The 24560-nt window shown below is 43.3% G+C and overlaps 2 protein-coding genes across 5 annotated transcripts in view; both read right to left on the reverse strand.

The window, feature by feature from the left end:
- Positions 1 to 17341, reverse strand: part of LOC132072633 (bifunctional methylenetetrahydrofolate dehydrogenase/cyclohydrolase 2, mitochondrial) — a 35096-nt gene extending 17755 nt beyond the window's left edge. For 2 of the 4 annotated variants that reach the window (XM_059471080.1, XM_059471076.1), the window contains exons 1-7: positions 17207 to 17341; positions 14733 to 14917; positions 14316 to 14438; positions 9587 to 9739; positions 8773 to 8880; positions 5029 to 5121; positions 926 to 1051 (exon numbers count right to left, since the gene is read on the reverse strand). In XM_059471080.1, the coding sequence (XP_059327063.1) occupies positions 926 to 1051; positions 5029 to 5121; positions 8773 to 8880; positions 9587 to 9739; positions 14316 to 14438; positions 14733 to 14917; positions 17207 to 17340 (922 nt within the window). In that variant the 5' untranslated portion in view covers position 17341. Of the gene's footprint in view, positions 1 to 925; positions 1052 to 5028; positions 5122 to 8772; positions 8881 to 9586; positions 9740 to 14315; positions 14439 to 14732; positions 14918 to 15220; positions 15303 to 15474; positions 15768 to 17206 lie in introns of those variants that run through there. The other 2 variants (XM_059471078.1, XM_059471079.1) reach the window with 2 other exon arrangements.
- A 5345-nt stretch (positions 17342 to 22686) lies between these two features.
- Positions 22687 to 24560, reverse strand: LOC132072624 (interleukin-8-like). Its single transcript, XM_059471063.1, has 4 exons — positions 24493 to 24560; positions 24227 to 24353; positions 24043 to 24126; positions 22687 to 23689 (listed from the first exon to the last, which is right to left on the reverse strand). The coding sequence occupies exons 1-4, from the start codon at positions 24545 to 24547 to the stop codon at positions 23671 to 23673; spliced, it is 285 nt and encodes a 94-aa protein (XP_059327046.1). The 5' UTR covers positions 24548 to 24560; the 3' UTR covers positions 22687 to 23670.

Here is a 24560-nt window from a genome sequence, read left to right on the forward strand (position 1 = left end):
CACAGACTTTAACAGACAGGTAACATGCATGATGAATAAAAGCAGCAGGGAACTAAGGGAGCGATGTAATTAGAAATACACACAGCTGGCTAAAACCATTCTGAATATAATTAAGCTTTGAAACATTATGCCAGCCAAGATGTTAATAACTGTGGAAAAAAACCTGTGGTGATTTTCATACTTATCAAAACAAGGAACTGTTGAGAACCATTAATAATGTGGGTAAATGCTGTCTAAGCTTCCCACACTCAACCCCGCCAATAAGTACAACAATCCTGCTATTCCAGTCTGGAGCTCCTCCAGAGCAGAGATATTTAATCAAGTTACATTGTGAACTTGCTCTGCAACAAGTTAAACATAAAAAGATCAATATGTAACAACAATTTATCTGTTAGGCTTGCCTGGACTAAGATGTTAAGCACTTTAGACGAGCACACATTAAACTTTAGCATAAAGCATATTTCTAAAGCCAAGTTATCATTTTCACAGACAAGTGTAGAGGAGGAGAACAAAAGGAGGCTTTAAGAAGCTGTGGTTTAATAACAGTTGCTATGAACAGCAGGAGACCCTATGCTTGAAAAAGAGCAGAAATTGTTTTCATTGATTACTTTTCAAACATTCCACAAACTCAAAAGATTAAAGGAACTGGACACAAGCACCTTCTACACCAGTGTCAAAGAGCTCATCTGTGTCTCTTAGGGGTTGCTAGTACCTGTAATTAAAAGTGACACTTTGTCTCCTAACTAACAAGCAATTTCTTAATAGCAGATAGATTTTTGTTCTTATTTAAGTAAACACATTATAAAAAAATTCCTGAAAACAGTCTTATATGAAACACTGCCTAGTCCAAAAATTTACCATGAGTGAATGCTATGAGCTTCAATATATTTATCCAATGGATTTATATAAAGTGTGTTTCACTAACCTTCAAAGTCCACATCACCAACTAATTTGGTTTTTCCTGTAAGAGGATCATGGATATGGTTGATGCCTACATCAATCACAGTTGCACCTTCTTTGACCATATCAGCTGTAATCAACTTTGAGATACCTGGAATCATAAACACACATTTCACTACCCTGGCCAGGCAACCTGAAGTTATCACTTTTGAATGATATCAAGGGGTGTGCATGCACAGCTATGCATGCACAGAATAGAAATCTACAACACTGAATATTTCTTGGTACACCCCACACTGAACACAACTATTTATCAATTGCACACTGTTTGTAACTACTACTAGAGTAAAGAGGAAAAAAAACCCACAAAAAACATCCCATCAGAAGTTGTGCCATGGGATTTGTTTTGGGTCAAGAAACACACTCAATCAGTAGGCAATTTCAACTGTTACAGTAATCCCAGCAGACAACACTGATCTTCCACAGGGACAACAGACCATTTCTTGCTCTTTACAGCAATTTGGGAGGCTTCTGCACTTGTCCTGGGAGACCCACCCTGGGCACTGCAAACTTTATGGGCTTCTTCATCTCTGTGTGGGGTCCTGGAGTAGGAGTATTTGGCTATTGAAAAATTCCACCTGAAAGAGCCACAACAAACCACCTCATCTTTTTTCATATGCACCATATTTCTCCAGCACATTTAAATGTGAAGCTTCTTGATATTCATCACAAATATGTGCTTCAGTGGGGACCCAGAAAACCTAAAAGGTCACTTCAAAGTCTAGCTAATGAAATATATCCATGGCCCTATGACTCCTGTCAGGAATTTCTTCCCTACCGTGCAACCTCCAACTTTCAGTAGTGGGAATTTCCAAACTAAATATTACAACTCACCTTGCTTCTTGAGCAATGCCATCAGCTTTTTGTTCTGAAAGCAATGTTAAACTACCTCCAAAAAGAGAGTCTGAACTCCCCTCTCCCCATCAAAGCAGCTTTCTCTCAGGTGGGGAGAAGGCAAAAAGGAAAAGAAATCAAATCCATATAGGTTGAAACTGCAGTTTTTTGGAGGGAAGGGCTGGTGTACAAGGCTCTGGCTCCATGTGCAGTGCTGAAGCACTGACACAGTCATTTGGATACAGACAGTACCAGGACACTCCTTGCTCTCCATTTCTCACTCCCCCATAAGATACTTGCTTGAAACTCTGCTTCTCATGTTGAGCAAGCCAAGATCTCAAACTCTTTCCTACCCTGTTTGATAACATCTGACTGCATCTCCTTCATCCCAATCTGATGTAATCCATGGTAACCTGGCTGGTAATTGGATAATGCTTCAGCCTTATGGGGGTAAATGATCTGTGTGTGATAGGGCTGCAAGTATATTAATGGAAGCTGCACAGTTACATGCTTTGTAAAATGGTTTGATAATAAGCCAAATACTTAATAGCAACAAATGAACTAACCCCCAAACCAAATGAGCATATCTAGCTACTTAAGCCTGCTTTACATACCAAGTAGGAAAGGATAAACATTAGGGTAGGTTTTCCTAAAATGCACTCACTGAAGAATATGGAAAAACTTTTCATTGGCAATTTTTGCAGAAAATGATGAATCACATTTTAAACAAAGGAAAAACAAGGCCCTACCTAATCTGAGTTTAGGTGCAAGAACTGTGAATTTCCAAGGAAGCTGCCCAGAATAAAAGGTCTGATCAACCAGCACTTCTGACACAAGAAGACCACAGATCATGTCCTGAGGGACAGCACAAGCAGTCCAAGCAGAAGTTCATCTGGAATTTGACACAGTCACTACTTTCCCTGTTTATCCCCCCTCCAAAACGTGGCAGGCAGATGAGCCCTGTTTCTCTCAGCAGACTGGAAAGCCCAGAGAGCAGGAGCAGCAAGCTGACTGGCTCCAGAGTCCTGCTGCTTCCATCACAGCCTTGCCTGTCCTGAGGTGGCTCTAGGAGTGCTGCTGGGTAAAGCTGCACTTGCACTGCTGCCATGGGGCTGGGCTGATGGCAAAAAGAACAGATACCATGGGATGTCTGTACAGGCAGGGAGTGCAGGCCAAGAGAGGTAACACCTGTGGCGAGATACAAAGTGTCAGGTGTGCTTAACAGGAAACAATGCCTTAGATAGAAATCCAAAAGCTGTGTGGTATTGAAAGAAATTTTAGGGAGGGGCAGGCTGGACAAGAGCCGCCTGTTGGAATTTAAGATGCAAGGAGTTGGGTAGGAATAAGAAGGAATCAACTGCATGGATAGTTACAATCCAAATCAGGAAAATTGGTGCCCCAAGCCTGGGGGCAAATGAGACAGCACACAGAGCCAGATCTTCTTACTTTCAGGAGTAAGAGAAAAGAAGCACCTGATTTGAAGTACCACCAAAACCATGAATGCAAGTGAACACGAAAGCACTCAGATGTGGAGCACCAGATCGGAAGGGACTCACTGCAACAAGTCACCAATCAGGAGCCAGGATGCAGATGGCTCTTGCAAAAGTACCACACAGGAAAAGGAACCTTGGTCTTCCAATGCAGGCACACACAAAAAAAGCTCTCTTCTTCTGCACATATTCTGCAGTGGCCTGTAAAAGCAGCTGTTCCAACCTGGCAAGGTACAAGTTGCAAGAAAGGTAACACTTACTCAACAGATCACCCATTTCCAGGGAGTGTGTGATCCCAGAGGTAAAATGTGCACAGTTCTCATGTAATAAAAGGAAGCTTGAAGTGATTCCACCTTTCTAAAACACAACTTTCCCCAGAGCACACACCAGGGAGGGCTGAGTCCTGTTTGCACAACCTAGCCCCAGGTTTTTTCATCATTCCAAGTATATCTCAAGTTGTGTAATGAGTGTTGTATCATGCTCCTGTTACAAATTATAGAAGGAAAATAATGTGAAAGGTAAACGTGGCTGAATGGCTACCAGACCATTTAACTCCAAGCATAAACAATGACAAACCATGTTCAGCACAGAAATCAGAAGCAATGATTAAACTGGAAGCATTGAATTTGGATGAAATGCCACTGGTTTATTTCCAGTTAGCACACCATTGCTGTCTTTTATTCACAGTGGTGAATTCTGGTCAGGCCCACAGTTGAACAATTAGATGTGGGATAAATAAGTTGTTTCTTGATCCTGGCCTGCCAGCGAAGTTAAATCCTGAAGGCAAGGGCATCTCACTTCAACATGAAGTGACAAGCTTTAGACAGGTACCTGTCCATCTATTTTCATCTAGAAAATACATAAGGAAGTCTTGGGTCTTCAGGATGAGAAAGAGGGGGAAAGGGAGCAGAAAAGAGGAAAGACAATCCTCTTGTAGTCCAACAAAACAGTACAAGAGAAGGATAATACCCCTGAGCTGCAAAGGGACCCAGAATTTTACCAAGGTCATACTAAGTTGGGTCACTTGATTTTTTTTAAATTAATTTGTATTCTACTTCAAATACCTGTAAACAAATAAAGGCCACTTAGAAGCAGAGTTCCTTTTGTTTCTTTGGGACAGATTAGTTAAACCCCAAGTATTTCAGTTTATGTTGCTTTAAGAGTACAGACACTGCTCTTTCAGTCCCCTTCCTCTAGGCAATTACCATTGTCTTTCTCTTGACATGATAATTGTAAAAGAAAAAAAAGCCCCAGCCATTACTAACATTTACCCAAACCTCCAGTTAATTTGGCAAGGTTGGCCTTAATTCTAACAGTGGTGGAATGATACTGTGGGTTTATGAATGCAGGCTCCAGCTGATTTAAAGAAACCCTCCTGTCAAAATTTAAATGACTCATGATTTTTCCATGGCACAGAGAATGTTTTAATTTACATAATTACACCTGTATAAACTATGCACTGACTGGTTCCCAATGTTGAGTTCACTCCAAAGTCTCCCTAAGGGAAAGGTGTCACATGTGACAAGAAGCAGTTTATGAGTCTGCAAATGTGAAGGGCAAGAACAAAGAGCCAAATCACTTGCTCTTCCTACAGGGAGAAATCCTACCTACTGCAACACCCTCAGCAAGCACTGATTATTCAGTGAAGTGTGAAACAGCCAGTGCCACAGACACAGACTGCAAAGTCCTCTTTTCGGAAGGTTTGAAATACTGCAATTGGAGCATCAGCACCAACCAGCATTACCTGCAGCAACTATTACTATGTCAGCAAGCTGTGTATGGATCTTGAGCTGCTCTTTTGGGGTGTATCTGTGAGTAATGGTCACTGTAGCATCACCTGAAACAGAAGAGAAAAGCAATGAATTGTCAGATGTAAAATACTATAAAAAGCACAGCATTTACCCTCAGGCGCAAATTATTTACTTTGGTACATTAACAACAGAACAGATCAGATTTGTCTTGGGATGTGACTTTTATATCAGCATAGGCAGAACACTCACAAGACTTGCTGCTCACACATATGAAAAAACATTTGTTCTTAAAAGGTCTCACAGGATGAATTCATTTATATACTGTGGGCTCAACTCCCTTCCATGGGAAGGGAAAACCTTCCATGGCTTTGTTACATTCAGTGGAACTCCACAAAACAAACCCAGCACAGAAGCCAGTGTGTTTTACCAAGGTCAGTGTGTAGAGGGTGCCACATGCCTCAGCTGTTTGCCACACACAAAAACTTCAACACAAGACCATCAGTAGAAGGACAAGAAGCACACATAATAAACTCTCCTGCTAAGACATGAAAACCCTTGTGATGTTTGATGGAGACACTGAGGAGAGACCACAACATCAGCAGTCACAGGGAGAGGGTCCAAAGGCTCATACTGCATCCAACAGCAGTGTGGTATTCCCTTGAAGGCTGCCCAAGCAAGCAGCAGAGAGAACAGCTCTCCAAGAAGACTGCTGCCAACCCTTTCTGTAATTATTTTTACTGCAGTGTTCAGGTGTTACATACCCCCAATCTCTGCCTTCCACTCATCACAGACACCTAGGTTATGTTATTTGCAATTAAACTGAAACCTTTTGCCTTCTCAGACATGACCATCACATCTGCTTCCTTTGGAATGTGTCTGACTGGTCTAGTCTGTGCCTCTCATTATCTCTCTCAGGCATCTCATCTTCAACCTTTCTGTGCCCTGGCTTCACTGCTCTCTCCCCTCATTTTTTATGCCTCTTCTTCAGGCTCTGCAGTGCACATTATCTCCTCAAAGACAAGCAGATCAAAATATTTGCAGATGACAAAAACAGAAAAGTACAGGCTGAAAAAAATAGAGAAGTCTTCCAATATCTGCTTTAAGCAAAAGTAGTATGTCTCACCCAAAACCACAATCATGACTCAGCATAAAGGTTGAGAAAAACCAATGGATAAAAGCCAAAGTTACAAGGTTATCTCTGAGGAATAAAATTGGTGCTAATTTGTCTGTAAAGTTTTAATGTGTCTGTAGTCAGCTCCTGAAACCAAGCAACTGCCTTCACTACCAAAAATGAAAGGAGAAAAAAGGGGGGGGGAAAAAAAAGCCCCTACCTTGAGAATAGCAGTCCAGAAGCTTACAGACACCTCAGAAAGGGGAGGTTTTCCATTTATTTGTGATCATGCCCAAACAGAAAATAAACAACTACTTTTACACTGCTACTTCTGCTGAAAGAAGAGGAATATATTTAACAATTAAGATTCCACATCATACTCCCAAGCCAATTCCCTAGCTTACAAAACAGAGATAGTCTCTTGACCTGCCTACACAGAACAGTATCTATTTTGGAAAGGGTTCACATAGCTTTTCCATCTGATCAGATATTGCCACCTGCAGGACATGAGTGCATCTACATATGAAACGTCACAAATTATGACAGTCCCCAACTTGTAATTTTTGTTCATAATCTAGAAAGAAAACCAGCCAAAATGCACAACAAAAAGTAGTACCATGTATACCCACCCCTTGCATCATTTCTTAATTGTAAAAAAATTAATCAAATCAGCCCAGTTGATGAAAAAACCTCTTTCTTGACTGATAACCTGAGAAAGTTTTTTCAGCATCTTACTGTAGTTCTTCTCTGGTCCCTATCCTCCCGAGTTTCAAAAAAGGAAAAAAAGCTGAAACCATGGCCTGGCCCCCCCTTCCTTTTCACATGCCATCCAGGCCAATTTCTCACTGCTCAAAGCAGAAATTAAACCCAAATGCAGAAGATGAACTTCAAGGAGAGCCCCATCTGTGAGTCAGGGAGGAAAACTCCACCAGATTACCCCAAATACAGAATTATTTACCATCATATACACAGCACATAGACACTTAATGCCAGCTCATTATCAGAGGAATACACATTCTTTTGTTTTCTCATTGCCAGCTGTTCTATATTGTGTGCCAGCACTCAGCAGACTGGAAAACTATGAAACTACCTGAGAAATAAATCCATTTCTTCAGATTAGGCAAAGAACTTCCATGAGTTAACGCTTTCTGTATCCAGGCTCCAGTGTCAGCAAGGGACTATGAAGATTCTTCTGTCCCTGCACCAAATATGTGACACATCTAGAACCACTGGCAATGCCCACAAGCAGGGTTTCAATCAAAGTCTTCTGACATATCAGGAACCACAACTTTGGCAGAAGACCATGAAGCACCACAAAAATCTCATGGACTGACCCCCCAAAACAAGCTGCACTACCAGACAGTCAAACAGGAACTAGAAAGCCAGGATACAAGACAACAAAACTGAGCCGTGGATCCAATCCACTCAAAAGCTGGAAGCTGCAAACAGTATTTAGTTACAGCTAGAAACTGCCCATGCAGCTGCTGAGGGTTTTGCAACAAGCTGCTGAAAGCATCACAGGTCACTAGGTCCCCTCATTTCCAGGTGGGAAATGTGTAAGTAGTTCGTAACATGACCTTGTGTTCTACCAAGCCTACTTCAAACATCAGCTGCACTGCCAAGAACAAATGTCACCCAATATTTGCAGCAAATGGCAAAAATGCTACTAATTTCCGTGGGAATGAGGATGAGACCAGAACTATGCAGCAATGGTAATTACAATCCAGGCACTGAGAGAAGTTCCAAATAGCAACTTTCCCACAGAGGCTGAATGGAAAAAACAACTCTATGATTAGTATAAAGCTTTTAGTGTTTTATTATATTAATAACAGATTTCACTCCGCTCCAATTAAACAGGCCTGGAATTAAATGTCCACGTTCACCTCATTTGTGGATACCACCACAGCAGTTTCTAACATCAAAATGAAGCAGCAAAAGGGCAGCATTCTATCTAAGCTATATTTGTTTTAATTTCTACAGCACCATTATAGCAGCACATGTAGGCTTCTGTAATTAGGATTCCTTAAAAATATTTCCACCACAGCACTCAATTTCCAGGGCGATATAAACTGCACTGCAGAAACATCCCCCAGGCCAACAAGTAATCATGGTACTCACGCTGTAGAGTTCCTTGGTTGGTCATTCAGGTACTTTTATAAGCAACACCTCACTGACATAGCACAACTCAAGGGTCATGCCACAATTTTTTGTTTATTCATACTTAAATCTGTGTGTGTACATGTAGGCATATGTGTACATGTGTGCTCACTGGTGCATGACCAACAAAATCAATATTGAACAAGCATGAGGGTAAAGCATATAAACAGCTACATTGTAAAAACATCACGGGAGCCTCTGCAGCTCTTCAAGGCTTCGCTCAAGGATCACTTGAAATAGTAGCTGTTTCAAATGGAGGAAGAAGTGATAACTTAACACCAGAAAAAGTCAAGTCCAGAAACTGCTCTCCTGAGAATAAGGCAGGAAATGTGTGAGCAAATTTATTTTCTTGGTCTGGTCAAAAGTATTCAAAAGTGTGGAAAGCTTGCTCTTAAATCTGAGTCCTCTAGCCAGCTTTATTTTCAGGACTTCACAAATGAAAACATTGGGATAACATTCCTGGACTTACCTCCAGGCCTTTCATGCTCTCCATCAGTATGTAAAAGCATTGAAATAGGCATTCCAACATTTTTGGATCTTCCAGCTACAAGAACATTTTTTCCAAATGTTTGTATTCCTTGCAGGGGAAAAAAGAGTAAAAAATTATTTTCCAGTATTTTGATATATCTAAACCCTTCTTCTCAATCCCCACAACAGAATTATTTATGGTTGTGGATTGCTGACATCAACACGACTTGAAAATCCACAAGGCTGAATTTGAGGGATGAATCCACAAAACTTTCAGCTTTCACCTCAGAGAAAGAAAACTGAGAGCTCATTCAGGGTACCTGAATCACCCTTAGCAAGGACTTAATTTCCTCAGTCCAGCCACAACAGAATGTCTACCAGTAAGGACATGTACATTGTAAATAAAAAATTACAACTATTGAAAACATATGCATTTTTCCCCCTTCCAGTACTGAATTAAGTGCTCCCATTTTTGGTTCTTGTTTTTCTCCTTTCTCTACAAGAGCTTACACATCCCATCTTTTATTTGACAAATAGAACAACAACAGCACCAAAAATTTCCTGCAAAACTACAAAACCCAGAAAGTTACTGAAGTGTTCCACCAAATACTACTGTCTACACTTAAATAATAGCTGTGCTAATGGCACAAGTTGCCATCTACTTGGCAGCTCCTTATTCAGATTAATACTCTAAATGTTCGTTCTTCAATCAGCCCAACGCATTTAGAGAACCCTGACCTTTTAGCTCACACCTGAGTTGATCCCTTGGTCACCTCCCAGGACAAGAAGAGTTCCAGGAGAGGAGAGTCTCTTACCTGTCCGTTTGATGATCTCCCAGACAGCAGCAGCGGTGGCAGGGATTATGGAAGGCTGATCCAGACACAGCCGCCCAATGTTCATGATATGGAACCCATCCACATCCTTCTCAGGGGCGATGGCATTGCAGACTGTCCGCTCATCTATGTGATCTAGGAGACACACAGCCCTCAGCTACAGCTCCTTCCCTTGTCAGGTGCCATCAATGCATCATCACAGCCCAGAACCTGGCCAGGGTAATCAATTACTGCTCTTGATTGAACCAGCTACACTGCCCCTAAAGGCAGCTTTACCTTTTCAAACAAACACTTTACTGAAGATTAGGTTAAGCCATTTGTTACAGTGTTGATACAACAGACCCAGTATGCAGCTGAGAATGAGGACAGTAACTATTAGAGGAAATATTCAAGGAAGTCATTTCTGCAACATAGAATTCTTAAAACATGGAATGACTCAAAAAGTCCAACTGTAGTAGGAGTCCTTGTAAAATATATGTACTATGTAAGTGGCTGTGCCCCAATCCTAGTTGTTCTAAATGAGCTACAGCTGTGATGTCCTTAACTGGGCAGCAGCTGTGGCTCATGAAGGCAACTGGGATAAAAGGGGGTGGGCTTTCCAATCAGGGAGAGCCTTGGAGGAGCCCTGACTGTGAAGGAACAAACAACACTGCTGAGAAGAACTGCTCATAAGGTATGGGACTCTAGAAATATAATAACAGCAATATGAGTACAATACCCAGCAAACCACAGGAGAACAGTTACATGCATTTTTCTGGTTTCTAAGCCCACAGAGGACACATGAGCTAATTTTTAAACAAATCAATGGAAATCTCAAGCTGAAGAACTTTGAAGGTCTAGCTTTCCTATTCCAACAATGCTTTTTTTTAGTCAACTGTTCATCAGTAGGACCAAAACATAGTGTACTTCATGAAAAAAACCAAGAAGACACCAAACTGTTTGATATTGGTGATCTCAAAACATTAAATATGGCTTAAATGGCATTGCCTGCACAAATTTTGTATTCATATGTACTCATACTAAATATTTTTCATTTGCACTGATACAAGACAGTTCTGTAACTGCTTAAAGCTTACACAGCATAAACATTAGTACTGATTATGGAAAAAAAGTGTTTGCCAGAGCTCTTCCTGCAGAGTTACAAACCCAAGCATAAACCTGGAATACATAACACCACAGAGGAACAGCTCCACAAAACATCCCATACTAATCCAAAAAGCAAACTGGGCTTAATGACTGACCCAAGGCCTGCTGAGAGCCCCATAATGGCACTGACTGACCCAGGGCCTGCAGTAACCCAGACCTGCTGAAAGCTTTTGTCGGGGAGAAAGGCAAGCTGAACCCCAGAGCAGGTAGATGGGGCAAGAGCCACTGACCCTCTATGAGTTAATGACCAGTTTGTTACTGAACCTCCTGGGAATTTGGTTGTTCCTCCCCAGCACCAGCAAGAGTGAACCAAAGTACTTTCCCCTAAACCTGACAAGTAGGCTGAGGGTTTATCATTTCCATCTCAGAGCAATTGCTTTTTGCATCCCTTACATGACTCACAACCTGAACAGAATCCTGCAACTGTGTGGCAAAATGTCCCAGTGTCCAAGTCAGAGCGCACTACAGGAGGTTTAAAAAAACCAAATAAAGGAAAATAAGCATCAACAAGGAAATTCAGATGTTGCCAGTAAAATATTTTAAAGACCTAAACAGGATGTTTTAATTTAGTAGGGTTTTGTGGTTTTCCATTAAAAGGAGGTAGATAATTAAAAGATAAGCATGCTGTAGAACTTAAACCATACTAATCTCCTGTTGTAAGATTTCCAATTAGAAAACCCCCACAGATAAACCAGGCTGCTAAGATTTACAGTTTAATTCTCCACTTTATGATGAGAGCAAGTTTGCTTTTGAATCCTAATGAGAAAAGACTGCAGAAATTAAGATATTAAGTACATTGATGAAAGAGTCTCCCAGAACTGAAACTTGCCTCACAGAGACTGAAAGCAACCATAACCCTGTTTTCATGTCAACTTGGGAATTAAAAAGGAAAACAAAACCAAGGAAGAAACTTGGAGTAACCTATTAAATGACTTTTGCAAAAGAACTTGTTACCCTTAAGCAAGTCAGTTGTTTTTCCAACACAAACTTGGCAGCCATGCTTTTTCCTTGTGCCTAGGATGAGCAGAACACTGCTCTGAAAAACACCTCCTCCACACAGTCTGTCTTTAGCTTCCCAAAACCTGACAGGTAATGGACACAATTATGTTAAAGGAAAAAAAAAAAATCATGCCTTACATGGATATTTTCAACACTCAAAATTGATTTGCAGAATTCCAGAACAGGGTTTACAGTACTGGGAGGAAATGCTGCTGCACAGCTGGGGACAAGTGAGCTGTGAGCCAGAGAAGAAGCTCCCACATGCCTTAATTTCCAGAGGAACAAAATAATTTCTTAATTATCTTACTGTCAGTCTCATAAAACATGAGCTGATACCCATACAAATTTCCTTGCTGTCATTACAAGCCACTCCCCATGCCAAGTTACTCCCTGCACTCCTCCTCTCCCTTTTTGGCTGAACTTGCAGGACTACACTGGGCATCACTGGCCAAGCATTTGCCCACAGAGAAACTCCTATTTACACAACAACTGCCTCTGGTGCTAGGACATGGAAAATAAAGGCTGCTTTTCAAAAGGGAAGAGTATTGAAAATAATAACATAGCACAAAAGGCATTTGAAAAAAATACTGCATGGATTTTCATCTTCTGTCCCAAATACATTAATATTTTGTGGCCCTCTCCCAGGCAACTCAAACCAATAAAAAAGGAAAATTTCTAGAAAACTATCACAAGAAATGCACTCAAAAGTGCACAGAAAAGAATTTCTCCTGAGGCAAAGATTACAATCCTCAAAGTTAAATTGCCCCAGCTTACAATAGTGCAACAGAACAAAGCTATTTCTGATTCCTTTTTTAACCCAAAATTGATCAAAAGCCACACCTTATGTAGTTTATTGCAAAAAAGTCCCAAACCCCACACCACAACCTCAGTTCTGGAATAAGCAGCCTCCACTGACAGTTTCACAACTTCTGAGCATTGTCTCCTTCCATTACATCTTAGTCACTATAAAGATAAAATTTGGAAAACGAGCTAACTTAGCTTTTAACCCTTTAGTTTATTAAGTTCCTTCAAGAAAAAAAAAAACTACTTAACACAGCAAGAGCTTACTGAATATTTCCAGTTCATGACAAATTGCACATTTTACTTTACTATACAGACACTGCAATATTGACAAAGTTCTGCTATGGATTAAATTGTTCTAAAGCTTTTCCTACCACAAGCAACAGCTATGCCTGTGTGATAGGTTGGAGGGAGGCTAATTAATCTTCATGTAGTTATTGTGTCACTGGGCAGGAATCTCCAAACAATTTTAGGATTAATCCTTACTTAAGGACTTGAGCATTTCAGCACAGAAGCATCAAACAGTTCAACTGACACAGCTAGAATTATCATCATGCTTTTTTCTTTCCTCACATTGACCAGGTTTAAACTCACTATATTTTGAGACTAAAAGAAGTTCTGAACTGTGCACTGATGAAAGCAGACTTTAGCAACCTGATTCTCCTGATAAATGCATTTCTATGAGTGGTACCTAGCCATTCCCCTGAGTACCCTCACCAGCAAGACACATGACACCTCTCATTTTTAGGGAACACTGGGAGTCCAGTGTACAAGCCTGCTTCCTTTGCTACAGGCATCAGACAGGATGAATCCCATCCCCAAGCTGCTGGTGCTTCATCTTCTACAGTTCTCATGGCTGCAATTAAACTCTGGTAAATACATCACCTGCTGCTGCAAATCTCTGTCACTGGGAAAGATGCTCCTCCAAAGGAAACTGTCCACATTCCATCAGCTCCTACCTTGAAGGCCAGGACGTGGCTCCTGATTTGTGTTATTCTCCCACCTTGTGGCGAACTTATTTCACTACATGGCGCATTTTGGGCAGCTTTCGTGTACCGCCAAGTGCAAACCCTCCTCACCATGAGCACTGCTGTTTATTACAAATACAGCCAAAGCATTTTTTCCTTCATAACACTCAGTTTGGCTGTTTTATAGATAAAAAACATTTTCAGTTTAGTTCTTTATTTCTCTGCAAGTTTCATCCCTGCAAAAATACCACTTGGCCAACTACTCCCCAGGGATATTTCAGTGATATTTTATTATAAATTAAAAGAAGGTAAATAAAACCCCAAAAATTTAGTCAAGGCTTTTTAGCACAATGCTCACCTGGAACATTAGGGCCAACAATGAAAACAAATGTTGAATGTTTAAGGCAAAACCTGGAATCGCTATGAGAAAGGCTATAGCATCACCTGCTATATATCATAATGCTGCATGATATAGAGAATGAAAGCATAAAATTCAAGGCAAATCAGTGCAACAATCGCAAAAAAATAAAGAAGATTAAACTGGATAAATTAAGTGAAATGCCTTGAAACACCCCTGTGATAGATCATTAAAAAAAGACAAGTATTGCATATGGCAGTATTTTCTTTAAAATGAGCTGCATACTCAACAAAAAACACCTCACCCTACCCTTCCTTATGCAGATCCTCTTTCAAGACTTTCTTATGGCCCTAAGGTACACTTGCAACCCAAAACTATTCAACTCTTTCCTCTTAAATGGACTATGTAATATGAGGAGTGGGACAAAGATGTCACACACCTGGGAGAGGCAGCTGAACTAATAAGCCACTAACTCTGGAATCCTTGTTGAGTTTTGCTGTCATATCCAAGAGCTCTTCCTGTGAAATGTCTTTAGGCCTCAGTATGATCTCACTAGAAATGCCTGATAAAAACAAAAGACAGAGGACACATCAGAATAAGAATACAGAGTGATCAGCTTAGTCATTTAGTCCAAAAATCAGTCTGATTCTTAAGAACTGTCTCCAAACACAAAATGAAACTTTCAGCACCCATTCAAATCACATTAAAACTACTTTCTCCATACATCCATGCAATTCCTTAGGTGCATCAGAAAACATGTGGAAGAAATTGGTGCAAAATTAAGACACTAAGGGGATTCCTCCTGCTTTATTTTTTTCTCTTTAAAGCTTACTAAAGGAACACTCATATGACATACCCACAGCTGCAGCTGCCTTTATCTTGTTCCTGACATAGATGTGACTGGCTGGATTGTCTCCTACCAATATGACAGTGAGGTGAGGCCTCTGGTTGCCAGCAGATATCCACATTTCCACGTCCCTTCGAACTTCTTTCAAAACCTGGTGTGCAAGCCTCGTCCCTGAGATAACAGCTGCTTCATCACTACAAAGATAAAAAGGTACACAGTACTTAGGGCTAAAATTGCATCAGGAAGAAGGCACATTCAAGTGTGTACTCTACCATTTTCAACACTCCCAAATGTTTTGATTCATGTAGTGGTACTTCAATTATTACTTCAAAAACACTAAAACACTACAAACCTACCCGGGACAAGAAGTGCTTTCCCACTTGTCACAGTTGAGATGACCACAACACACAAAGTATCACCATACAATTTCAGAAGGCTTTCAGCACTCATCCATACACAGTGACACCATAGTTCTTCAGATGACTCCATGCCCTTACCTACACAGAGTAACAGCACACAACTCCAGAAGGCTGCAAGCCTCTGCTCTTTCTTGTTCAACCTTTTACACCCTCTTGTTTATGCACTGCACCTGTGTGCCCTCTGCTCCCTGTGGTGATTGGTCAGTGCCCCTGGGCACTCCATGGCTCGTTACCATCACCTGCTGCTCACAGCTGGAGCCCATTGGGGATGAGGCTCAGCCACAGCCCCACTCCCAATTCCACAAACTGTGTGCCCACATCCACTCTCTTACCTGAAGAGTGTGGATGTGCCATCAGTGCACTTGGAAGAGAAGCTCACCATCCACAACTCATTTCCCAACACACAGAGCCAGCCATATAAATGTACATGAATTCCTGCGTTTTGGAATAAAATATGAGGATGGTCTTACTCCCTTAAGTTTTACTTTACCCATTTCCCTCCTCAAATTTCCCTAAAAATTGATTTGACGTAGCATTATTTTCACAATTTTTTGTCCAAGCCTCAAAGATGTAGTTCTCATACTTCATAGCTGATGGGAAAGGAGTCAGTACATAGCACTTCTCACATCTGTAAAATATAAAAATAGCAAATACTGAAATATGTTGATGCTTCTTAGGTTTAGAACCTAGATAAGTCCTTTGATGGCTATATCACACAAGAACTGCATGAACAAATAAATCACTGCCTGTACAGAAAGCTTACACTGCAGCAGGCTATTCAAGACATTGAAACTAAGTCATGAATAATTATTATTGTAAATTTTACACACATTAAAACATTGACCAGGTGTTGGCAAATGACAGGTTTAATATAGATTTGTGACAGATTTCATGACCAAGTTAAAATGACAGACTTAATATGTGTCACTGCACCATCCTGTCCCACTGTTATCCCATCCACCCAGGGATGCTCTTACTCTGAACCCACCATGGATTTACCACAGAAAATTCTTCTTGTTTATGAACCCGGTGACTTGCAGGCCATGACACAAACTAAGATCTGCACTGCTATTTTAGATCAATTTGTACTCCAGAAGCCTGAGATCGCATCTAGCATCACAACAGGACATGTCCCACACCCCATAAAAACCTGTGGAAAATTATTAGTGCAGGGACATCTACGTTTTGCAGAACTGGAAAAAACAGTTCCTAGCAACGTAGCACAGAAGTAGAATATGCACTGGTCCAGAAATACAGCTGTTTCTCCCAAAACTGACAGAATCAATACTCAATACACAGAACATTCAAGGGTCAGATGCTTATTTCAATGGCTGTTCAGCTCACTGATCTTTTCATTCTTGAAATCACAAAGACAGTGCTCTCAGCATTGGCACTTGTGACGTGCTGAACCTCTAGTCAGTTTTCAGACAGTTCTTAACACAATTACATGTTCATGAAAAGGTTCATAAGCAGGAGCTCAAACAGACCCTCCCACGCAGACCCAGGCAAGAGCTCAGAGCTGCAGTGCTGCAAAACCAACACCAGAATCCATTTGCAGACAGCACAATAAATTAAATGCAGGGGGTGAGTGTTGTCAGGACACCGATCCCCAGTGCTACAAAGCATGCCCTGTTTGCCACTAAATGATGAATATACACGGCAATTCTGTATAAATCCCCTGACAGGCTCTTTAAGGTATCAGGAGCAAGCAAACTCGCAGACTCCCCTCAGGGAGGGGGCAGGAAGGTCACATCGCGAGGGGTTTCTTCAAGTTCAAGGGCACCGCTTAAATCCCCAATGTATCACCAAGGCCAGGGCCACGGCCCGCTCGCCCCCCGCTCTCCCGCTGCTTCTTCCCCGTTTCCCCGGGAAGAACCGCGGAACTCAGCGGGGATCGGAGGGCATCCGTCCCGAAGGGCGTTCGCGGGGGGCCCGAGCCCGCTGATCCCTCAGGCGTTTCCCGCCCTTTGGACCCGCCGCGCCATGAGGGGTACGAGGATGAGGAGGATGAGAAAGAGGGAGGAAGGAGAATGACGAGGAAAAGACCCGATCGGTGCAAGGTACCTGGCGGCGCTGCGGGGAAAGCTGCTGGCGCTGCGAGCGAGGGCTCGCCACCGCCTCAGGGGTGCCCAGCCCGGGCGCAGCAGCGCGGCAGAGGAGGTGGAGGAGAGGGACAAGGCTGTGGCGGCCGCCGCCATTTCGGTCGGTCCCCACCGACGGAAGCGGCGCCGCAACCAAGCGACGGCAGGCGGGGCCACCGCCGGCACCGGGATCGCGGCCAGAGCGGGCGGAGCTCGGGGACGGCGGGAGCTGAGGAATCTGCGTGACAGGGATTTGGAGCCTCAGGGTACAGCAGCAGCCGCGCAAAAGATGCCCCAAACATGGGCTTGGCTGCAGCCTTTGGCTCCCGTGAGCTGCTGTTCCCGTCGCAATTTGGGTTGGGTAGACACAGAGCTCCACGGACACGCATCGCTGCTGCCCCTTATAGTTATTCCCCGCACCCCCGTGTTTTCTGAGGGGAAAACTCAGGGAATCGCTTGCAGCTTGCATATTGGTGACTTCTGTCATGTTCAATGGCAGATTTTATAGTAAAAAAATCGCCTGTGCAGAGCGGAAGGAGCAAACAAACCAAGATCTGAAATAGCATTTAAAAAGCATGCCAAAATAACAGCACTCCCACCAGCTTACTGACAGCGGGAAAATTCCTTTATAAAGCTGGGAAAAGCTTTGGAAGGATGTGTCAACTTAGTGAGGCTTCATATTCTGCTATGGTCCTGGCAAGGATTCTGACAAGTTAAATGTTTCCAAAAGCATTGTGGCTCAGGTGCTTCCACAGACAATGTGCATGCTGGGTTTTAATGGCTTGCCCTTTCTAAAATATTATTCTTATCAAATTATACCCTGGATAAAAACACGCCATTGTCCGCCCACCCCTCAGCACCGCCCGTCCCTCAGCATCTCCCGTCCACCGCTCACCCGCTTCGGCTGCTTGTCCCGGCCCTTCCCCTCGTCCCGCGGTTGCGACCCCGCTTCCACCTGTGGGGTCCGGCCGACATGGCTGCGGCCTCCTCAGGGCTCCTCATCCCGCTCCACGCTGCTGCTCCCGGCCTGGGCGCCGCTGAGGGGCTGGCGAACCTTCCTTCGCCTTCCTCCCGGCGCCCCGGGCCGGCTGCAGCGCCAGCAGCGCCCCTCGCAGCGCCGCCAGGTACGCGGCGCCCACCGGGGAGGTTTCCTGCTCGCTCCTTCCTCCTCACCCTCCTCGTCCCCCTCACGCTGAGGCGGAAAGCGCGCGGCGGGCAAAAAGGGCGGGAAACGCCTGAGGGGACGGCGAGGAGCATTTGATCAGCGTTTGGTGAGGGGACCGAACGCGGCACAAAGGTTCTGGTACTGCTTTTACAAAGTAATAACAGTGAAAATAGCATTAGAAAAGCAATAATTTTAGAAAGTAATAACAGAAAAAACAGCGATAAACATTAATAATGCCATTCACAAATATTACTGGATCATTTAGACCCATTTTTCATGCTTGTTTTCAAGTAGAAACAATACGATTTATCTGAAATAGCAGTTTCCATATTACAAAATAAGTGATAGACAATAATAACTATTCCTACTAGAAGTAGTAACAATTCTTTCTATATAGTGACAGTCTCCAAATTCTGTCAGATATTTGCAGAAGTGTGTGCTATTTTGACTTTTTCACTGGTTTTCATCATTAGGCAAGAGAACAGGGATTTTCAGCTTCTCTTAAGCTGGATTGACATAACTTGGTTTAACTTGTCTTTTGGGTTATTCTATAAGAATGATTAAGAATTACAGATGTTGCCAAGAATTCTAGTGTGTAGTCTAAGCATGCATTACAAATTCTGTGTGGTAAGGGGATCTTCATGAGGATCTCACCTTAAAGCTTATTCTATTAAAGGGGGGGAGGGGGAAGAAAATCACACATTAAAGTTCTTTTTCTCTGATAACAAATCATCAAAACAAACCCAACACTTTATTTTTTTTTTTTACTTGGGTATGCAGATGAAATTAGCGCTGCTACTGAAGTCAACAAAAGATGTCTTTGTGAATTTAAAACAAATCAAACCCACACCGAAGTTCACAGCAATCCCCATACCTGTTATGTCTGTCCTCTTGTCACTTGCCAAACCATTCTTCAACTGACTTTGGTTCTGATAGATCACTCACCAGATGATTTAAAGATTTGGGATAACACTCATTTGTAGACAATCCCAGAAACTAACTTCTCTCCATGTCAGTCACATAACTAAAAAAAGCCCCAGAAAATTTATGTCAGGTCACAATTTTCAATGTGCTTTTCATATTAAAAGTTCAGCAAACGTGTTGCATTGCTGATGTCACCTATATAAGCCTCTCTAAGATCGTGGCATTTTCCTTATTGAAAGTGTATTTTTCCAAAGCCTCTTGAAAGTTGCATAAACTCCAAAGAGTTATGCACATATTGTTGGTATTCCCTTCTATACCTTCGCAATATTACCATATTCTTCGTGGGAATTAGACACGCTGTAGCATTAATGTCCCACACCTGCAGAGCTACCGACTCTTTGAATCTGGTTGGTTTTTTCGGTTTTGGTTTTGGGGGTTTTTTTAACAGCACAAAGTTTGTGCCTGAAATTTGAAAGTCTCTACTTTTCCCTGGTTGAACTTTTGCGTCTTCTGAAAGTAAAACCAGGACATTTGTGCCACGTTCGGTCCCCTCACCAAACGCTGATCAAATGCTCCTCGCCGTCCCCTCAGGCGTTTCCCGCCCTTTTTGCCCGCCGCGCGCTTTCCGCCTCAGCGTGAGGGGGACGAGGAGGGTGAGGAGGAAGGAGCGAGCAGGAAACCTCCCCGGTGGGCGCCGCGTACCTGGCGGCGCTGCGAGGGGCGCTGCTGGCGCTGCAGCCGGCCCGGGGCGCCGGGAGGAAGGCGAAGGAAGGTTCGCCAGCCCCTCAGCGGCGCCCAGGCCGGGAGCAGCAGCGTGGAGCGGGATGAGGAGCCCTGAGGAGGCCGCAGCCATGTCGGCCGGACCCCACAGGTGGAAGCGACGTCGCTTGGGGACAGACCGAGAGATCCAGGTGGCGGCTGAGGGACGGGAGATGCTGAGGGACGGGCGGGGCTGAGGGGTGGGCGGAGCTGAGGGCGGGAGAAGCTCATCCTTAAGGTAAATCTCCGCAGTCCGTAGGGGAGCTTTGAGAAAACCTGTCTGCTATTTCCTTTTCGTGACAAGCCGTTTCTGCAGAGGGCAGAAGAATCTGCTTTTTATTTCTGTTGAAACCCTTTAAGTGTAGCGCCTTCATTTGAAATGTGTTCAGCCGCTTTAATCAAATAGTAGTGGTGAAAACCCCCAAGCTCTATAATAATTGTTGCTGTCTTGGAGGGTGATAGCTTCTGAGTGTGCTGTTTTTGTATGGAAGAGAATAGTGAGCTCAGGTCCACGGAACAAGGTGTTTGGCTGGGTTTTTGCAGAAGTGTTCCTCTATTTTTGATGTTAAATGGAATATACTTTTCAAGGACTTTTCCTGCCTTCCTAGAGAGGTCTTTACAAACGACTGACATGTTATTCAGATGGTGACAATCATAATTTTTGATTTTCATAATTTTACCCTTGCAGAGTAAGCATGTTTATTTTCTCCAAGAAAGCATTTGGCTCTATGGTCTGCAGCTATTGAGAACTAAGTAATTTTCTAGTCATTCCTTCAAATATTTTATAAGTGTTTTCAGTTCATCAAGCTCATTACCAGTTAGTACAAAATATGCTATTTACTCAAAGCTGGAAATTTACATGGAAACCAAACTCTCTTTTCAATTCCAGGACGAAAAACATACAAACAACCAAAAAACCCAAACCAGCCAACCAAAACAAAAACAAAACAAAAACCCAAACAATTTCAAGTGTAAAACATAGTTTTAAGTTGCAATGATAGGCTTACTGTGACTTTGTACATTTGACTTATCTACAGGCACTTATGTGAATGCCTTAGGGTGCTGTGAAGATTAACTTTATTCATGCTTACCATCTTGACAATTTCAAAGAACGGATGATAACAATTCTCGGACCTCATGAGGACTTTAAAAACCTGGGAGGCTTTTGATGTGTCCTGTTTTACTAGCATTTTTTCTTGGGCAATGTACTTTCCTGCTGAAAGTACATTCCAGAGTTGCACAAGATACTTCCATTGCTGTTTTAGTTGATTAACTTGCATCTGAAGAAAAACATATGACACAGAGCACAAGGGAAGAAGTATAGAAGTTTTTACTGAGCCATGGCTTTCAAAAAGAGCATATTAAATAGGCATCTATTGCTGCTGGTAAATTATACTTTTCAGTTTTTGAAAGAATCTGGTTATTGTTAGTATTTTAGTCACGGTCTTTGGTGTGTACTAGGCAGGGAAGGTGAAAAATCTGCCCTGGGATTTTGTCAAATGTCTGCTGCTCTGGTAAAGTGAAGCTGTCCGGGCTGTTCCTGAGACAGACATGGTGTAACAGGGCAATGTGGTCATTTCAGACAGACACCATTCCCTGGGGGAAAGCCATCATGTGTGCAGACACACTGGAGTTTGCTGAGAGGTGGCCAGGGCAGGCAGGACTTTCTCAAGGTTCTGAAGAGGGAGCAACAGTCTCAGGTCACCTTTAAATGGCAGGGGAAAAAAATCACCTTTTTATTTTTGCAAGGAAAAAAATGTGCAAGGAAATTCACAAGGAAACAGAAGAACATTTCATGCTCTCCACTCATAGGTGTGTAAAGGAGACAGATTTCCATTACCTTCATTTGTCTGTCCCGTGTTCTGGGGATGAGCCAGCTTTCCTCAGGTGTCACAGGAGAACACTCATGACTGCCCCATGTCAGCAAGGCCACGATGTGGGTGTGCTTTCAGATAAGGTTTTGTCGAATTTCATGTGGATTTCATGTGGATTTCATTTCATTTCATTTCATTTCATTTCATTTCATTTCACTAGATTTGTCACTAAACAAGTACCATGTACCTAGTGACAGAAGAGATTGTTTGTCCTGGAAATGTGCACTGAGGAATCCAGACAAGGGGATTCTTGGCTTTCAGAAGAGCCAGAGATCCTTGTTACAGCTGGGACCCGAACCATTTCTCTTCTGGAAACAAATTTACTGTTGCAAACTTTTACTGTTTCCTACCATAGCAAACACTGTTAACTCCTTCCCACCCAGCAAAATGCGTTTAACTTTAAACACAGCCCACTTCAAGGTGGGCTGGAGAATAGCAAGAATGGAAATTCCTGCAGATTGCAGGGGTGTGCCTGGGTTCCATCCATCCATCCTGGGGTTAATGTCTCTTCATACCAGCAGTTCAGATCAGCTTCACATCAGAGGGTTCAAGTAATGTGCCCCTGAATATAGAAACACGTTTGCTTGGCACAAAGTGCCCCTGACACTTCAGAGAGAGCTGGTCTGCAGGTGTGTCCAGGAATCCCAGGGTACACAGAGGTTGCTGCTTCCCTGCATCCCACTGGCCCAACTGACACAGGTACACAGCTCCAGTTAACATGGAATTCACAAAAACCCGGGATGTTTTTCAACAGGAAAACATTTTTATTGCATTATATATTTCACTACATTATCATGAGAAATCCACCTCTTTACATACAATTTTCCAAAGCAGAATAATGAATATTAGTTATTCTTTATGAGTCATGACACTGTGTCATACAAGTAGACATAAAATGTCTAAGTCTCTCCAGAACATTTACTGTTCCTTTAGATCTTGTAAATAAATACCAAATATTGTAATGTAAACTCATTTAAAAACAAACCAGCTAACCAACCTCAACATTATCTGGTTAAAACCCAAACCAGTCATGGCACAAACCCCCACAATTTCATAGAAATTATTAAATCCTTCTAAGTATTGAATAGGGGAAAAAGACTTCAGGGGCAAAATTTGTGATTTCATTAGACAGCACATTGTGCAAAAAGGTCCAAGGCATTCTGTATTAGAGGCTGGAGAGTTGGAGTAGGAAAAAGAGATTCAGCAAAACATTCTTGCCTGAACCAGGTTTTATTCCCATGTAATCCTGGACAGGCACTGCAATGTTAAGTGCCAGCCAGCACTCTTGTTATTCCTGATGCAAGGATATCAGCACAATCCATTCAAACCTCTCCTGTCACACTCTCTGCAGACGTTTACAAAATCATCTTCATGATGCATTCATCTTCTTTTCAGATATTAATATTTTATAGGAATTTATTGGCAAACAGAATTTGGTAAGAAGGAGTTTGCACAAAGGTGGAGCAAGTTCTGAGAAGGCTGCTGAGAGGTGTCCAGCAAAGCTTCCACTGTCTTATCAAATGGATTCAATCATTTTGTCTCAGTCAATAAAACCATACAGAGGATTAGGCAATAACAACTATGAGGAGAGGGAATGAAACATAGAACATCTGATCTACAAATCCATCAAAACTAGAGAGTTGAGCTATTGTGTCCTCACAGCATCTGTTTCCTGGGATCTTGTGGCAAACAGGTAACTTCATTCCGAGGTGTTCCTTTCCTCACTCACAGCTTGTTGGCTGAACTGCAATAGGCAGAATTCAAATTGTAAAACCCGCCAGGAAGTTTTTCCATAAGTTTTTTTTTGCATACACCAGATAATAAATCCCATAGGATGTGTGGAAAAGATGCCTGATGGTGATGATGGAACGCACTGTGGCTAGATTTGCAATTAATCAGGCATTTGTTGTGGATACTCTCCCTGACAGCCTGCTGGGTTGTCTCTTCCCCAGCACAGAAGCCACTTTCTGGACACATTTTTGGAGTAACTAACCAGATTTCCTTACAGGAATCAATAACAGAATGTGGCTCGTTATTCTTGTGTTTAAGAAGGTAAGTTTGGTCCCAAGCTCTGGTGACAGCTGGCCCGGCACGTACCTACGGAGGATCCTGGTGACCAGGAGCTTGACCCAGGGAGCAACGGGGTCCAGACAGATCGTCAGTCCCTGCTTCGTCGTGGCTCTGCGGGCGAGACAGGGAGGGGGTGAGGCCGGGGCCGGGGCCGGGGCCGGGGCCGGGGCCGGGGCCGGGGCCGGGGTCGGGGTCGGGGCCGGGCACTTACATGACCTCGGGCACTGCGCAGTGCGGCCCCTCGGCGAGGAACTCCAGGCGGGCCAGGCGCCGCGGCGGGATCATCTCGGACACGGTCCGCACGCAGCGGCAGCGCAGCTCCCCGGCCAGCGGCGCACCTGGCAGGCGAGAGGAGCCTTCTGAGCCTCGGCTCCGGGGTCCCCCGAAACCCCCGGCCCCCGGACGGGCCCGGCCCCCCGCGCACCCCTGCCGAGGCCCGGCCGCGGACAGATGGGTAACCGCGGCTCGGTCGCTTACCCTGGCACAGAGCGGCGGCGGCCAGGAGGAGGAGGAGAGAGAGGTGCGGGTTCATGGCTGGTGCTGGC

This window comes from Ammospiza nelsoni, chromosome 4 (genome assembly GCF_027579445.1).
Source record: "Ammospiza nelsoni isolate bAmmNel1 chromosome 4, bAmmNel1.pri, whole genome shotgun sequence".
Lineage (NCBI taxonomy): Eukaryota > Metazoa > Chordata > Aves > Passeriformes > Passerellidae > Ammospiza > Ammospiza nelsoni.